The 17799-nt window shown below is 37.8% G+C and overlaps 1 protein-coding gene across 4 annotated transcripts; it reads right to left on the bottom strand.

The window, feature by feature from the left end:
• Positions 1 to 301: 301 nt before the first annotated feature.
• Positions 302 to 15022, bottom strand: LOC104958648 (actin-binding LIM protein 1-like). Of its 4 annotated transcripts, XM_010786408.1 has the most exons (20): positions 14946 to 15022; positions 12200 to 12337; positions 10882 to 11065; positions 10676 to 10791; positions 9321 to 9447; positions 9074 to 9167; positions 8529 to 8616; positions 8288 to 8346; positions 8061 to 8117; positions 7427 to 7504; positions 5775 to 5804; positions 5547 to 5676; positions 5296 to 5385; positions 3613 to 3663; positions 3218 to 3282; positions 2964 to 3009; positions 2837 to 2844; positions 2431 to 2505; positions 1769 to 1849; positions 302 to 1396 (listed from the first exon to the last, which is right to left on the bottom strand). In XM_010786408.1, the coding sequence occupies exons 1-20, from the start codon at positions 14956 to 14958 to the stop codon at positions 1283 to 1285; spliced, it is 1644 nt and encodes a 547-aa protein (XP_010784710.1). In that variant the 5' UTR covers positions 14959 to 15022; the 3' UTR covers positions 302 to 1282. The 4 variants fall into 4 exon arrangements, with proteins under 4 accessions (XP_010784710.1, XP_010784712.1, XP_010784713.1 ...); XM_010786410.1 differs by lacking the exon at positions 2431 to 2505; XM_010786411.1 differs by lacking the exon at positions 5296 to 5385.
• Between the last annotated feature and the right edge of the window lie 2777 nt (positions 15023 to 17799).

Here is a 17799-nt window from a genome sequence, read left to right as displayed (position 1 = left end):
TGGTGTTTTGATTTCAGGCTCCATGGCACCATCTGTTGGTTTAAGACTGAATAACATTAAGAGAAATAGAAAAAACAAATAGCTTTATGAAAACAAATGTAAAGTGCACCGTAATTTTGTGATGTGATATACATGGTATGGATTTTGACTGAAAAAGTGTCTCTTCTTTTTTTACAAGTTGGTGATCCAGACTGGAAGATTCTCCTGGGAGATGCTAAAAAAAAAAAAAACTGAAAACATGTGCAAAAATATGGCCTCACCAACCTCATTCTGTCAATAAAGAAACATTCATTTGCTCAACTTAAGTAAGAAGGGCAAGAATTTATTTAGGGCGCTTGAGATGGTGTGATGGGAGGTAACACATACAGTAAAAAGTTAGGGGAAAACATAAAAAAAAGTTTCAAATTACCCTAATCGTTCAAAGTCCGATTAGGCACATTTGAGTGAGCCTTTAGTCACTCAAAACGGTTTCTTTTAAGCTATAGCTAAGCAATTGTGTATTCAGGAGACAACCAAGTGTGATTAAAGAAATAAAAAGAACTAAAACAGTATATTCCTTCAGTATACATCAGGTATCATGACATGTTTTTAAGAAAGGGTACAATAATGATCTACACAGGCTTTTAATGAGGACAAGTTCACTTTAGCAAGCTTCACAGCCTGTAAATACCCTGGCCACTTTTTTTCTAAATGTATTGCTTGGTCTATATAAATTCAGAAAAAAGTGAAAATGCCAAACCCATACTTTAAAAATGTTGTCACTGATCATAAACCAGCGTAATGCACAATCAACACTAAATGAAATATGAGCAATTTGCTATCGAGTTGAACTCAACAACTGTACATTGTTTAAAGTTAAGTCAATGAAAATCTTAGAGGTTAAGATTCGGTTAGCTTGTCTGCATGGAAAAAAGTGTTGCTTTGAAACATTAACTGTCTCTTCTTCCCATGTTTGCCACAAAAAAGCCACAATTCCTGTTGCATGTATGATAATTGGAGATTGTAAACAGCTGTATCGTCGAATATAAACATATTCCCTAATGAGTTGGGGCTGAAAATATAAAATAATATTATTAGCGAAGGCCTTATAGTAAGTTGAGTTCTCACGTTCACTTTTGATTTGAGGTATTATACATATGAACAATATTCAAAACAATAACCCACATAAAGTAACTGGGAAACACAATACTGGTTCTAGTTTTTAGAAATAAACTTAAGGGGTCTTCAGAACACAATATATACTGCATATTAACAATGAGTCAAAGCATGCATCAGTCAGCATTCAGAAGAGATGTGCCCGCTTCTTCATGTTGTTTCGTTTCCACAGTGGAAGGACGTTAAATTCTTGAAAGCCCATGCCAAAGAACTCAAAGAATGAATCCGGGGATAGGTGACGCTGCAAAGGAAAGCAGTAATGAATAACATGGACTGTTGAAACGCTGCACAGATCATCCGTTTGGTGCATTTCTTATTCTAAAACAAAACACTGTACGTTTGACTGAAACAACAAATGTCTTCAACCGGTTTTTCAGAAAAAGCAGATGATGTGACTGTAGAGGAATGTATTAACATCTATGTAGGTGTAAGGCATGGTGTGTGTAGTATTGACACAAGGCCATGCATTTATTATAAGGTAAAATTAAGAATATTAAAGAGATATTTTACCCTTTCGGCAAATGTGAAGTGAAGGTGTTTTAATACAGATAAAAAATAATGCTAAGCATGTTTATCCACTTTAATAATAATAATGCTTTTCAAGTTACTTTACCTCGAGTTTTGTTCTGTCAACATCCTTGGGAAGCTTCACTCGGCCTCGACTACCAACTGAGAGCAGCTCATACGGGTAGACCTTGACAAAACAAAGGCTGGTTGAGAATCCTTTCATAGTCGATTCTTGCAGAAGCTACACCTAAACACAATCGTTTGTGTGGTTTCCCTACCAGCCATTGAGATACCAGATGGAGTTAGAGCATCACGTCCCATGCAAATATGCATCCTGTATAACCACTGCACTGTTGTCATGCATAATAGTTAAATAGTACGGTGGCCCCTGAGTGTTAAAACACCACAACATCCCAGAAATAATAAATTTTAACAAAAATGAAATAATTTACTGAAATATTGCTGTGTTTTACGCAATGTGTTTGTGTTTGGACCCTCATGGCCACCATTAACTATTATTTAATTTTTTTCATAAAATGTTTTTTCTGAGATAGTGTTTTCTCCTATAATGTGTATATGTTGTTGTGTTCTGACCCTCAAGGCCACCGTCATATAGTATCTATAGTAACTGTGCCTCAGTGATGCCAGGATAATAATAATGACGTTGTCCTTGAAACATGTATTCTGTTATCTGAAGGTGCAGAACATGATACATTGTTGTAGGGAAAACTCTTGTATAGCACACATGAATATACAAACAATACTTGCTTTCAGTTCCAACAAATTAGGCATGGACACTCCTCTGTCCATTCGTGCTAATGGATGTTGACCGTCATGGATGAGCTACAGAATGAAGCAAACACGTGCAATGGGAACATTTCATGATAGGATTAATCCCTTCAATTATAAAACCCAAACGGCCAAATGACTGCTAGTAAGATATATTTGTAAAATGTGGGGTAAGAGTTAGTTATGTAATACATGCAATATACATATTAATGAAGAGTTCTGCAAGCTGTAGCCACTGCTATATAATTACAGATTTGAATTCAATTGAGTTACTTGATAAAACATGCCCATGCAGACTGTGGTGAGGCCAGTCCTTTAGAAATGCAGAAAACAAAAAAGGAAAGCAAAGAAAGCAAAAGCAGGGATTTAAAGTATTTTCACGTACCTTAAAGTCTGGAAGGCGGGGGGGGGGGGGGGGGGAGGCAAAGAAAAAGCAACACGAATTAATATTCCAAAATAATTATAGTGATTACTAAAGTCCATGATAAAAATAAAGATGTCTAAATACTTACCTTTAAATCTGTCACTGCTGTAATGTGAGTAATCAGCTGACCATGGCTGTATTAGAAGAACCGACAGGGGGCAGACAGAGGAAACAACAATCAATCATTCATTTTAGTAACTGCTATAAATTGGACAAACCTCGTTTGGCTTTCATAATGTGTTGCTAGAGCAACCAATTCCACATACAGAATCAAAAGGTCACCCAGTAGCCTTACACAATAGTTCACACAGACGGATTATGTATCAGTGATGTTGCTCTTACCGGATTGAGGCCATTGCGACCATATCCAGGCAAAGAGGCTGTTTGCGATGTGGAGGAATTTGGCTCTATGTGAAAGTGAAACAGACAGATTAGCTCCTCATGAGACGAATTAGAACCAGACTCGGCTCTTTGTGCAAATAAGATCCGATTGACTAATTCAGATATACTTCCCCTGGTTCTGTTTTTAGCCTTTTGCTAATTGATCTGTTAAACATACTTCTCAGTACTGCTCTATTTTTAGATTTACAACTAAATTATATAGTAAGGTATTGTCCAGGCGATTAAAATATGAAATGAAACACCACGGAGATAATAATCAGAGGCTTTAAAAGATTCAAGCAGCATTTTAACTGACTTTGAAAAAGGACACAAAGATAAAAAGGGTCATATCATACCTTGCTGTTTATAAATTGGTGGTCGTCTGTACATATTAAAGCCTTCGTCTGCTGATAGAAGAAAATGCAACGTTAGCAGATGATTTGTTGTTACATATCACACAGTAGAACAAAAATAAATGAACATTGGAAGTAAGAACCTGCTGTAGTACATTTTTCCTTTTTCAATGTCTAAATATGGTATATATGTATATCTACTTGTAGTTTGGAGGACATTCTATGAAAAGAACTGGAACCAGAATTAGCATAATGTATATGTATATCTACAATCATCTTAATAACTTTTACAACATAAAAAGCAGGCCAGAACTGCCAAAAGCTTAAGCCATAATGACATTTACAAACAAAAACCTCTGTAGATGTTTCTTAAATGTCATTTCATGTTATTGTACAGATTCAGAAGACATCAACGAGAATATTTTAAGGATCTAATGTTTCTTATTATTGAATATAAAGACAATACACCGATTCTTATACAAAATCAAGGCCGTGTAGTTTGTGAGGGATTTTCATCCCCCACAAAAAACACATGCCAGCGATTAGCGGTCAGAGCTTGTCATATTTCATCCACACACACATGATAAAACAAGCTTCACAGCACTTCTATAAATAGGCACGGCTTTAGAGGAATGTGTGAGTGATGTCGGGAACAGGCACAGGAATATTTACTTATTTAATCAATCAAACCCGTTTTATAAATACCTACTTTGATGTAGATTTATTTAAAGGATTCTTTCTTTCAGGGGAAGAAGTTAGAGAGGTGGCAGAACAAGAGAAAAGTACAAGTAGGGTCAAGTCAAATATGCAAATTGGGAAAAAAGGGATGATCAGTGGGCGATTGATCAATGACATTTGACCACTAGATGGCTCAGCCTTCCTAACAATAAAATACATCACATCTCTGTGCCATCCGTCCTAAAATAAATCCATCTTTGAAACTTAAACCAGTTTGTTTTTAGAACTTTTGTCATCTTAAATTATTGTTTTATCAAACGTACCATAGTCCCTTTAGAACAGGGGTGTCAAACTCAAGGCCCGGGGGCCAAATCCGGCCCGCAACTTCATTTTATGTGGCCCCATAAGAGCTTGCAAAGAATATAATATGTTTGTTATACGGTTACACGGTTGCGATTTACAGAAGCACGTTGCCATGGAGCACAATGCATCTCAAATTTGACTTTTTTCTCAGATTTGACCTTTTTTCCTCTAAATATGCATTTTTTGTGAGAATTTGCCCTTTTCTCAGAATTGACTTTTTTTTGAAAATGTTACTTTTTTTTCAAAATGTCTTTTAAAATCATTTTGTGACATTCTTACTGAAGAGACTTGCAATTATTTGCCCTAGACTTCTGCTTTCAGACCGAGTTAATTATGAAGTTATTACCCTATCCGATAATAATCCAATTTGATGTAATATAATAAATTATTTTATATATATTAAATATTTATATATGTATTTTTATATAGTGTTAAAGTTACAACCGGGCCTTTGAGTGCAACCATTATGCGAATGTGGCCCGTGATGAAATTGAGTTTGACACCCCTGCTTTAGAACATAAAATGGTGGGTTAGGTATTAAATACAAGTGTTTGATAGGAAATATAAAAGAAAGCAAAAAGGTAAGGCCAAACCAGGAGGGGGGAAGGGATGCAGTAAAGGTGGCAGAAGAGCAGGGGTTCTTACCTTTAGTGTGAGGGAGAAAGTTGTGACATAAAGGGGGAGTGGGGCATGTGTCATTGTTGCCAGATAATAAAGAGGAAGAAAGCATCAATCCTGTGTGTTATTCCACGAAAGCAGCGGAAGGAGGAGTTGTGGAAGCAGAGCGGATAAGGGAAGGTGGTAAAACAAAAGAATACGTGAGCAGAGGTGGGCTAATATCTATGAAAAGGTGATAAGAAGATTCAGATCATTTGACTTTTGTGTGTTTTCCTCACCTGGCCGGTGGAAGTGCTGCGGTGACCTGGACAGAGTTGGAGTGTAGCTGTGACGATTGTGCAGTGAATGAACTCCGAACGTTCCCTGGCTGGCAGATGTTGGCATGGACTTTCTGATTTCAAAACTCTCCTTGAAAGAAGATGGACACAAAACTAGTGTGAATGCAAAACAAATCGACATTATTTTGTGTGTTGAATACGTCTGCTCTTATTAAAACAAATATTCACCTCTGTGTTTACAGATACGCTTCCTGGTGACTAAATCAAATCAGAAATAAACATACACATTAGACACTTTAGATAAAAGCCTTGTATATCTAACAAGTGTGATATGAAAAAAGAAAAAAACATATCATATATATAACAAATATACCCTAACCAACATGCATCTTTTAAAGGGGCCCTATTATGTTCCTTTTCCCATTTCATAATTTGTATTTTGTGACATGTTTTCACGTTTTACTGTTGAAAAAGCTCTTTATTTTTCTCATACTGCCTGTGCTGCAGCACCTCTTGTCACCCTCTGTCTGAAACCAGAGCCCAGTCTGCTCTGATTGGTTAGCTGGCCGGCTCTGTTGTGATTGGTGAACCACTTAGAGATGTCCCGCCTCTTAGCCTATCACGTACAATGTGTTGGAGCGCTAGCCAATAGAAGCGCAAGTGTTACATGATGTCACTATGTTACAGAAGTAAACAAAGGAGTCCATTTCAGGCATAACAAAATCAGACACATTACAGAAAAGGGAAACCCCTAAAAAGCATAATAGGGCCTCTTTCAAATGTTTTATAAGAGGAAGTCATCAGTAAAATGATCAAATCAGGAATAAGAAAAATTACNGTGTGCCTTGGCGGTTTCTTGGTTTCATGTGGAAACCTAAGAATTCAAACCTTTGGTAATTTTTCTTATTCCTGATTTGATCATTTTACTGATGACTTCCTCTTATAAAACATTNGACCTTTCACCTGACGTAACCCATGCTGTCTGCTCCTTCCTTGTCCTTCCTTCCCCTCACCCCCGTCCTCCTCTCTCCTCCCTCTTCCTGGTCCCAGGCAAAAGTAGATAATGAGATCATTGATTACCGAGATTTAGCAGCCATTCCCAGAGTCAAGGCTATATATGAAATAGAGCATCCTGATATGATGTCTTATAAGTCTGTGCACGACAACTCCTCTACTTTGGACTACAAAGGCAACTGCCTGGGACCAGGAAGAGGGAGGAGAGAGGAGGACGGGGGTGAGGGGAAGGAAGGACAAGGAAGGAGCAGACAGCATGGGTTACGTCAGGTGAAAGGTCAGACGTGGTTTATTACAAGACTTCGAGGAATACAACTTTAATCCCACCAAAACTGTTTTTGGCACATGAGCTGGACAGATTAACACTGTAATCTGTGACTCTCTATTTCTCTGTCTTTAAGTAAGGTAGGTTGTTCCTGGCTCATATCATGTTTTGATAGGGGGAAAGTTTATTCCTCACAAAGTAATTACAGTCTATGGAACATAATAAACTGGATCGAGGAAACTACAGGATACCAAAAGCAACAAGTTGTTTTGTAATCAAATTCAGAATTGAATTCAAATTGATTCTAAATTCCTTTTCAACATGTGGTTGATTTTTTGTCAACCACAATTGAAATCAATTTGTTCTCCTCTGGCATTAAAACTCTTTCCGATCAGTCAAGGTAAAGCTGAAAAACTATGCTTAAATATTATTTTTTCCACATTGGCTATTTTCCTAAAATGTTTGTCTTCATTGACATGAAGAAAAATCTTGCAAGAGAAACACCTTATCCACGCGACTCGCCTGTACAAATAAATGATAAATCAAATGTCAAATCAAGCCACGTGAATTGTGTAAAGCAGATGTCGTCACTAGAACTTACACAGATGGTTCGCCCAGGACTCCCCGGGGTGCAGGAGCCCGGCCGGGAACTGGAGCTTTCTGATGAGGATCTAGTGGGCTAAAAAAATAAATAGCAGTTAGTTTCACTCATAGGATGCTCAGGCAATTTCTCGTCACACAACTTGGTCCTTAGATCTCAACTAGAAGCAGTGGGCCTGGCATCATGCAGTTTATGTGCAATGCTCCAAATTGTAATATGCTCAATAATAAAAAACCTTTATTTGTAGCTAACATTATCAGACAGGATTTTCGTTTGCATATTACATAATCACATATTGGTGTATATTTAGCAGGAAATAAAATAGCCAAGCATGCATCATTCTACAGCTAACATGGTTTTAAAATGTTTTGTATGAAATATAATACATATTGGAACAACGTTATACTTTACAGCTGCTACACATTTATAGGCTGAATTTACTAATGATAGTAGGCAAAAATGTAACTTTTAAGAAGTCATATTTTTGCTGCCTTGAACTAGCACACTTGAAGCCTGGTGAGCAAAGTGATGCAAGTGAAACAAGCGAGTGCAGTTCATCTCAAAGCGTGAGACTACAGCCTGCTCCCTCTAGAAAAGCATCGCTGCAAACGGCAGGTCTGCTCACGATATTAACCTTCATTTTTTGATGGGGGAAAAAGAAATCAAGACAAGGTGTTTTTGGTCTGCTGGCCTGGGAAGGAAGAGAAAATGTGAGGACAGCGACGTGGAAAGATATCACACTCGCGTCCTCCTTTTAACAGCAATTACACCTGCTGGGTATTATCCAGTATTCGGAGATATTTTTGATACGAGTTATATAAGATGTTTCACTGTAGACGTGTTAAGTTAAGGTGGTTTTACCATGTAACTGTCATCTGTTCTGCTGTTGCTTCTGCAGTTAGGGTGCCAAACTGTTGATCCTGTGAAGGCAGGGACATAAAGGCAAAAAAATACAGTATTTCAAAATCAATTCACAGTTTAGACACTGAAAATCTAGACTGCATTTGACAACCTTTTTTAATATATGTATCCATCACAGGCTTAAATCCCCATTCTCACAATAAAAACATGCACACCCACATCAGGTATTTCTCACACTGACCTTGCAGAAACATTTCTTCGCCTTCTCTGAACATTTTGTCACATCGACTGCATCTTGCACAGCTGGGGTGATAATGTTTCTCCCCTGCCTGTAGGTTGATGATGAGGAAGGCAACAACTTCAGACTTAGACATTATCACATAGACCAACAATTAACATACAACACCCTAACTCTTAATCTTCTGAATGTACTTTAAAATATCTCCTCAAATCAAGTTGAAGATATACTTTATATATAAAGTAAAACATATATTTTTGATATATTTTTTCCTTTATATATAAAGTATATCTTCAACTTGTTCTTCAACAAAAATATATTTTTTGATATATTTTTTCCACATTAAACAGTTCAGAAACAATTTATAAGCAAAATAGGTTAGATAAAACATGTGTTGAGTAGAAGGGGCCAACAAACAAATACACTCAAGATAAGATGTCATAATAAAAATAAGAATAAGTTAAAAAAAGTCAGTGTTTTGCAAAAAATGCCAATGTTATGTTAATCATTCAACCAGGAGAAAAACTGAACAAATAAAGCTGTCTCACCTCTAGGACCTTTCCTGTGATAAACCTCTGACACGCGTCACATTGTACCCCAAACTGAATCTGGTAGTCCCTCTCACAATAGGCCACGCCATCTCTGAAAGAAAAGACACTTGACATTAAAATCATATATTCTTTAATGTGTCTAAGTTATACATTTTGCTAACATATTTTCTAATTCCAACCTTATTTTGTTAGAAAAAATAAACTTCATTGAGAAAATATTTTTAAATGACAGATTTGTATTTACTTGCTGATATATTCTCCGCTCAGCACCTTCCTGCAGGCTTTACACTTGAAGCAGCCGAGGTGCCACTGCCCCCCCAGCGCTAACAGAGCCTGGCCGTTCTTGATGGATCTGCCACAGCCAGAGCAGTCTGAAAACACATACAGGACATATCCAGTAAGAGTCCAAGGGATGGATGACAACTGTTGCCGAATGGTTATACATAGTTGGGGCAATGCCATAGAGGAGGGTATTTATCAAATATATACCAAAGCAAATTCCTCGTATGTGTAAACCTACTTGGTAATAAAACCGATTGTGATTGTGATTTATGAGGGTATTTCCTACAGTAGATGGTGGTTAGCAAGCCTCAGGTAACTGTAATCTAGGATCCCTTCAAAGCAACCAGACTCCATGGCAGGAAACAGTCATTGTACAGGGGTTGCTGTTGTTATGGTGTTATTTTGGTGTTATAAAGGATGGTTCAGAATCACCAAAGTCACACAATAACAAAAACAAACTAACCGATCGAGGCATCAGCAGACTAGCAACCCCCATTATCCCTATGGTATATAAGTAGTCTACTATAGCTTTGAAAAGACCATAGATGACAGCTTCAGTCACCTGTCAAAAATGTGTCTGAAAGCAAGGTGAAGCAGTGTGAATGTAAGTATAATTACAGCAGACACTCTTATTGATATAGATATTTTTAGGTGGCTACTGTAGCACATGTTCTCTGATGCCTCCATCCATCGCAGTACATTCCTGAGCTTCCTTAGGTAATACACTTACTGGGAATAAGAGCCTCATATAATCCCACTTTAAAAAATCCCAACTATCCTTTTAACGCTTGACACCTAAATATGCTCATGCGTTTTGTTTAAATTGAATTAAATGTGCACATTGAACTTAATGGGCTGAGTCTACTTGATCTGGGGAAACATGAGGAAGCAACTCAGTTCTTTGATATGATTTCTGGATATACATGAATACAATTTGAGTGTCTATGTTGTTTCCTTTAGATTTGTTTTAATAAACCCCTTTATTTAAAGTACTTAAGAGAGAGCTACTTAATCCAGAGGTATTAAGAGTCTGAATCCTTTTGATCTCTGCCCTATATATAGTTGTCAGCTAGATAAGGTCAAGTGAGTCATTCACGTTGCAGGATCCCAGGGGGATTGTGGGGATTTTTAAGGTAATGTAAACTCAGTCCTATGGCCACAGCGGACCATTGTTAAATGCATAATCCTCTGTCTGATTTTGTCCACATGGGATCAGAGTCTCGGGTCTGTTTTAAAGCTTCGTTAATATGTTTGCTGTCAACACTGGATCAAATGGAATTAATGCTCAGAGAATCAATAGTTCAAAAGTTCAGTTACTATTTGAAGAGCTGAGGTCTTTAGGATTAAGAACTGGAGACACGGGTCGGATACAGCGCTGACAGAGGCAGTCCTTTCCACTGAAGGTGACGCAGTCCCCAGCAGGAAATGGCTGTCTAGGAAACAGAGAAAGAGACAATTATTTACCCCACAAGAAAAATAATTGTTCTGCATCCAAACTCCCATGATTCTGTTTTCTTAATTACTTGCAACCGGTGCACACAAAGCAAGCTGGGTGATAGGTCTTCCCCAATACTGTGACCACCTGTCCCTCCACAAACTCCCCACAGTTGTTGCAGAGCGTGCCGTGAATCCTCTGGAAGTCCAGCGGGCAGTAGTAGTCACTGTTCTTCATGAAGAAGCCACTCTGGGCCAGGTCACAGCCACACACTGCACACAGACATACAGGGAGAGACAGATGACAACAGAAAACATTAAAGCTACATTCATTTTTCTTTTAATTATCTTTGGATCAATGGATTAATGTGAAAAATGCATTGTCCCTCTCCTACAGTTACGTATCAGACTACTTGGTCAGCTAATACTGCTAGATAAGACTAAACCACATAAAAGGCAGAACTCCTTCTTTTGTTTTCCTATATGTATTGGTTTGCTCAGGTTGACTTTTGACTGACATTTTCATTTTGTTGTGTTCTTTAATTATTAAAAAGAAAGAGTTTTGGGAATTGTATTAAATTAAATTCACGTTTTCATAGTTGTAAGTACACAGCAACTATGTAATCCATCAAAGATGTAATTTGGGCTGTCTGACCTAATCAATCAATCAATCAATGCTTATTTATATAATGATTCTGCCAGAGTTTTTAAAGTGTTCATGTGTTTGGCATGTTATTGACAGTGAGGCAGTGTTTCCTCCGTGCTTTGTTTGGAGACATTTGATACCATACAACCCATATCCGAAACTGTACCTCTGAACCTGCCACCTCAGGAATGCCAAGGGCATTACTGCACAGCTCTATTCCTGTCCTGTAGCTATGCATTTACAACTTACATCATGTTTTGTTTTTCGTTTTATTTTTAAATACAATTTTGTATCTGCATAATACACACATGAATACACATGATGAAGCCCACTGAGCCTAGATGCCCAGGTCTTCTCACTGTACACTACTGCAGGACTCTCTGTTCTAAAAGTCTCTTTGTTTCCTCTGTGCTCTAAACACCGTCACATGGGATGAAAGGGCAACAACACAAGAAGCTTGTCAGGTTTAATTAATGGGGACAATAGCCTGATGAGAAAATATGTTTTCCACAAAACAAAGTAACTTTAATGAATCTGAGTCTGACAACCCAGGAGGTTCTCACAACAGCCATGCAGAATATTTTTCTATGAAATTGAATTTGATGGCACGAATAAGCTGTCTAAAAAATTACAAGCAAATTCAACTCAATTGAAAACTAACCTTCTGAAAATAAAAGGTTTTAATGCTAAAGGCTCAAATTATTATATTCCTACTCTGTGATTGCAGGATGTCAAATAGTGCACTTATTGATGGTACTCACCCTTGCAGGTAAAGCAGTTTATGTGGAAGTGGTTGTTCTGGACTCGCAGCACCTGTCCCTTGCATGAATCCCCACACCTGAAGCACGGGATGATCCGCTTCCCCCCCAGAGAGCCCGGGTCATTCTGAGCAGCTAGCCCTAAAAAAGAGGGAGGAATTCATGAAACATGAGAAATGCATTATCATTGTTACCTATCAGAAAGCTTAACATCTCATCTGAAAATGCAAAATAGCCTATTGTTTTTAAAGTACTAATTTATGTCATCCTCCTTTAAAACCGAAAGTATACTGTCAAGTTTATTGTTTTGTCATACAAAGAAAGTGACGTTTTCTCGTCATTGAGCAGAGTGGTTTTAAAATGTAGGAAAAAAAACAGGCTGCAAGATTCGACAGGCACGCTAGCAGCGCTTTTAGGCTAATGTAGGCCTATATTAGCAAGTATCTTACTTGAGCTAACGCTTAATGTTAGCATCAGCATGTTAGCATGCTCGCAATGTCAATACCAACATTCTGCTGTTGAGCAGAAAAATGTTCACTGTGTTAAAAATCGTAAAAATGAATACTGTAAACTTAGTGTGTTAGCATGCTAACATTTATTATTGGAATTGACAAAAAGTCTAGCGTATAAGCTAATGGCAATGTCATTGGTTTTGCTGTGGTGTTTTCTGAAATGCTATAGTGTTTTGTGAAATGCTGGGGCGTTTTGTGAAATGCTGTAGCGTTTTGTGAAATGCTGCGGCGTTTTGTGAAATGCTGCGGCGTTTTGTGAAATGCTGTGGTGTCTTGCACTTCAGGGCCACCGCAGATTTGCTTTGGCCCAGAGCTACACAGAGCACTAAACTAGAGTGCTTTAAAATATAGACAGTAGTTCAGTTAGAAGCCATTACTTCTCCCAACAACATTAGCTTTATGAGGAGCTTGTGTGCCAAACGTAGTCTCTTACTTTTGCAAGAACCTCATTCCTTCTGCTTTTGTCTCTTTCATGTCTATAAGGCGACAGAAGCAGTGGATGCCTGTACAATCTAATCACAGCCCCACTTGAGAGGTCTTGAATGTGATTAGCAGAGGAGAGAGGGGAAAGAATGTGGCACGGTGAGAGCGCTGTGTGGACACCCAGCTACATAAACAGACACATGAGCTTCGTCTTCTCTTTTTTCATATATAGTTTTTCCACATAAATCATAACAAGTTCATTTTTTAACCAGATAACAGGGACATCAGTTCATCTGCACTAACTCTGACATTCTTTCGACTACACCAACAAGATGTCCTTACACATAGCCTACAGCTAGAATTAGTTCCCAACTCAATATGAAGAAAATTGAGTCAAGCACCATCGGTATGTGGCCCCACGACAGAGAGATTTGTCCCTATGGTAACAAGAATGAAGTAACAAACTAGATTAAGAGACCATGCTTCCCAAAGGTTAATAAAAGCCCCCTGTAAGTGGCTATAATCTCCTGTTAAATCTAATAAGTAGTACATAATAAATATGTAAACAACTTGACCTTCAGCTTCAAAGAAGACTTGTGATATATGAAGTCAACAAAGGATACAAAACGTACTGTGTCTTTTCATTAAACTAAAAAGTAGAGGATCTCCAAACTTGGCATAATCCCATTGGGAATGTGACCCGTTCTTTTGGCCATGGCACCCTAACAATGACTGAAAATTCATCCAAACCAGCCTTTGTGCGATTACACCTCAGTTATTTGTTAATGACAGAGCTGTGATGCCAACACAACAACAGGACATACTCCTACTGATTAGAAATGTAGTTGTTTGCCAGTAGAACACCTTGTATTGCGCTTATGTAACAGAATACATAATAATACATAATACAGTATCTGTGGGGTATTATCCTATATATAAAGTATCCTTTGTCTGCTTTTAGTTTTTACTCTTTCTTCATTTAGAAATATTTTAGGAGTCCAAAATGTCGTCCGCTCTTTCTTGATCTCTTCCAGAATGTGAAGCTGATATGGTGTCAAGTATTAGCAAATGGTAGATTTAGAAAGACAGCAAATGGAGAGAAACCTGAGAACGACGGCTAATCACACATCCACTATCTCCAGCTATGAAAATCTACATCTGTGTGCAAGGAGGTAGGGAGTTTCTATTTTCAGAATCTTTATGTAGATGTTTAAATATACCTCATTCTCATTCTGTGTAAAGTACAAAATGTCTTTGAGTAATAGCATTGAGAAAAAGTACTGTGTTCACTTAATGAAATAATATGGAAATCAAAAGGAAAACAAGTCTCAATTCAGAGGTCATTCTAAAAAATCACATGCTGGTTAACCCACCATGATGCTCTACAATAGCTATGCTTGCACTTTTCCCCACTTGGCAACAACAGTATTAAAGCTTTCACACAGCCAAACATCAGGATTGGTTAAAACATTGATAAGAAAAACCATACAAAAAAAGTCATCAGCAATTTTCGTTTTGACCTTTAACACAATGAAATGCCACCTCAAGCAAAATCATAATAGTCAACTCAAAACAATCACATTTGTGAAGTAATTAAGTTAGTAAAGTAATGAGTCCCATTGACATTGTTAACTTTCTTGGAGACAAATGTAATTACTTAGCTGCAAGACTGTTTGATATGACCAAAATGCTAAATAACAAGTTTTAAACCAGTGACAAGTAGGAAAAGACAAACAGAAAACCCAAGCTGTCACACTCCCTTTTTTTCACCTCCTTCAACACACACTCTCACACACACACATAAAAATGTCTACCTTTCTCTTTCATGACAGTTGATTTCTGCTCGTCAGTGGGAGCTCACTGCAGCGGATCAGAGTGAGGAGAGGAACTAACAGGACTGCTGGTGAAGGAGAGGGGGTGGTCTAAAACACAGAGGGCAGGACTGTGTGTGTGTGTGTGTGTGTGTGTGTGTGTGTGTGTGTGTGTGTGTGTGTGTGTGTGTGTGTGTGTGTGTGTGTGTGTTTGACATTCAATCCTGGAAACATTATAAATTCTTTAAAATAACTTCAAGTGTTCTGTTACCTTCCACGTAGAACAAAAAAAAATAGATTGAAGTCTGCAGTTAAAATGTTCCTATTTGATATATTACAGGGCTGTACAATGTCCAACTTGGAGTAACATTTTGTTTTTTCTTTCCTTTATTGTATCAGAAACATTTCAAATCCAGGCTCTAGTCTAAATCTCTTTTCCATTCTCTGTGTCATTCACACTATTAGCTTATTTTTCTCCTGGCTACAGCACCAGAGAAGAATACAAACAAAGGAACGTTTTTTTTTTTAAAGCAGCCGAATGTTTGAAAAATGCTCACTGCAGAAAATGTGATTGTTCTGTTGTTCACTTCAGATGATTCTGTGATTACAATACAAGCTGATGATGTTTCTAGACATTATTTTGTGAATATTTGAGTTGCCTTCTTTACACACAGGCTTCTTTAATCTGCATAGTGATTTCATCAACCAAATTAGGTAGAATATTGACGATACATGCAACTAAAAATGCTAGTTAATATGAAAAAGAGAAAATGTTGTTGCAAAAATACATTCTGTACTTTTAATTTAACAGAGGTAGATGGTGTTTTGGATGCCAACAAAATGAATGTTTGTTTATGTACGGAGCAGACAATGTCAAAGGGTTGAACAAAAATGTTGACATGTGAAACTCACATGTCAATTTTGTAGACCAAAAACCTTCAATATAATATCATATAAAAGGATGAATGATGGTATATATAAGCCTGTTAACAGCAACAATAATACAACCTGTGAGCAACATTAGGGTTTATAATAACTTGACTTCTTTTAAACAACATAAATGCATTTAAGTAATAAGAAAAGACAGAAGATGTTCAATCTAATCATCATTTAGCATTTTCTGATGTAAATCAATGTCATATGATCCATAACAAACAATGGCCAAATTATATACTGTAATGACAAGTCAATAAAACAACAACTTATCAACCTGAATACATAGGGAAGTAAACAATTCAATACCTGCCATATCTGCAGAACTAAACAATTTCTCACACAAGATGTAGTCGTCGGGGTTGATGAAGGGCAGCTGCTCCATCATGGACTGTTTAGGAATAAGGTAAAGGACCTCTGCAAGTTCACCATCTTCAATAATTGACATGCGCCTGACGGAGTTCTTCCTCTTGACCCTGTCCAGAACTACCATATCTTTGCTGGATCCGCAGATCCGGCCCAGGCTGCGGAGGTTGAGGATGCCCGACATGCTGCTGTCGTCGAGGCCGTCGTCCGCACAGATCAGACTGCAGAGTGACACCAGGTGAGAAACCATAAAGCAGGTCTCAGGATGCTAAAGCCCCTTGTTTAAAGTCAGGCGTTACGTTGCTCTCTAAGACTCTGAGACTGACTCAGCGTGTGTGTGCAAGTTGGCCATCAGGCAGGCAAAGACGCAGGCCTGCCACACACTAAGTAGATTAAATGAGGTGTATTTTTAGAGTTTATCTCTGTGGTAAACACGGGATGTGAACTGAGGGACAGGTAACATTTTTTCCGGTGACCTTTCAGATGCATCCTTCTAATAATCTAGTAATTGGGGCACAATTCTAAGAAGATTATAAACTGCGCCAGATCATTCAGTTATGTAAACCTTTATCATTTCTTTACAAATCAGAGTGTTCCGTCTGATCCTTGGTCGGATTATGACTGAATACAAGGACCAGCTGGACACAAATATAAATGTTCAGGTACATTTAATCACCGTCTGCAAACATCAAACATTTGATTGTTTTGTTTTCCTCCTTGGTAATCTACTGGAGTGCAGTCTTTAGGACGCTTACCACATTGAACCTGGAACAGGGTCAGGAGGACAGGAGGTGATGAACCCTGACCGTTGAACTTTAGAGTACTGAAGTATTTGCGGAGCACAACATGATTCAAGAGTAGACAGGGCCGTCTGGATCAGTTTAGTCTAATCTGCATTTAATCAAATTTGAATAATAAAACTCAGGCGCACAAGCTCTAACTGAAACCTCTTGTCCATATATAAATAAACATTTTCGGCTATACAGGCTACCGGATAAATGCTAGTGTTAAAATGGCTAAAGTAGCAATTAACATCACCATGAATGATGAAGCAATGAATCCGAATAGACATACAAAATAAAGGACAATTAGTGTACGTTTAAAATTATATATTAACTTTTGGATATTTGCCTTTAAGTATTTTAAAACAGCCTACATTCTTGCAGTTGTTGACAGGATGAGGGATGTGATGTGAAGCATTGGTAACTTGACTAGCTCTCCCCCAAATAACCAACCTGGCTCACAAAAAGGTTACTGATAAACCAAATATTATCAATTTGGTTAACTTTGCTACTACATGAGCTTTAGTCTTTCCATAACAAACAGATATATGAAAACAGCTCCACCTACTGACCGTAATGTGAAATTACAATGCTGGTCAAGGCGATATTGCAAGATAAGAGCTAAAAGGGAGAAGATGGATGGATGGATGGGAAACATTAGAGGCTATTCAAAGAGCTGCTGATCGGGTAATATCATTCATGTAAATGATGATTGTACATATACGCACACCTTGGTGCAATTGTAGATTATTAGGAGTTAATCGCAATTCAGCTTA

The sequence above is a fragment of the Notothenia coriiceps genome, unplaced genomic scaffold (assembly GCF_000735185.1).
Source record: "Notothenia coriiceps isolate Sejong01 unplaced genomic scaffold, NC01 NC01_scaffold00029158, whole genome shotgun sequence".
Classification (NCBI taxonomy): Eukaryota; Metazoa; Chordata; class Actinopteri; order Perciformes; family Nototheniidae; genus Notothenia; species Notothenia coriiceps.
This window is presented reverse-complemented; position numbering and strand designations above follow the sequence as displayed.

Bases quoted from the DNA above. Each gene is read 5' to 3' on its own strand.
- LOC104958648 (XM_010786408.1), bottom strand. The intron at 10,792-10,881 runs GTAATTAAGAAA...TCTGTTTCCTAG, and splicing joins TTTGTGTGCACCGGTTGCAA to ACAGCCATTTCCTGCTGGGG. The intron at 3,010-3,217 runs GTAAGAGCAACA...CTTCTAATACAG, and splicing joins GTCGCAATGGCCTCAATCCG to CCATGGTCAGCTGATTACTC.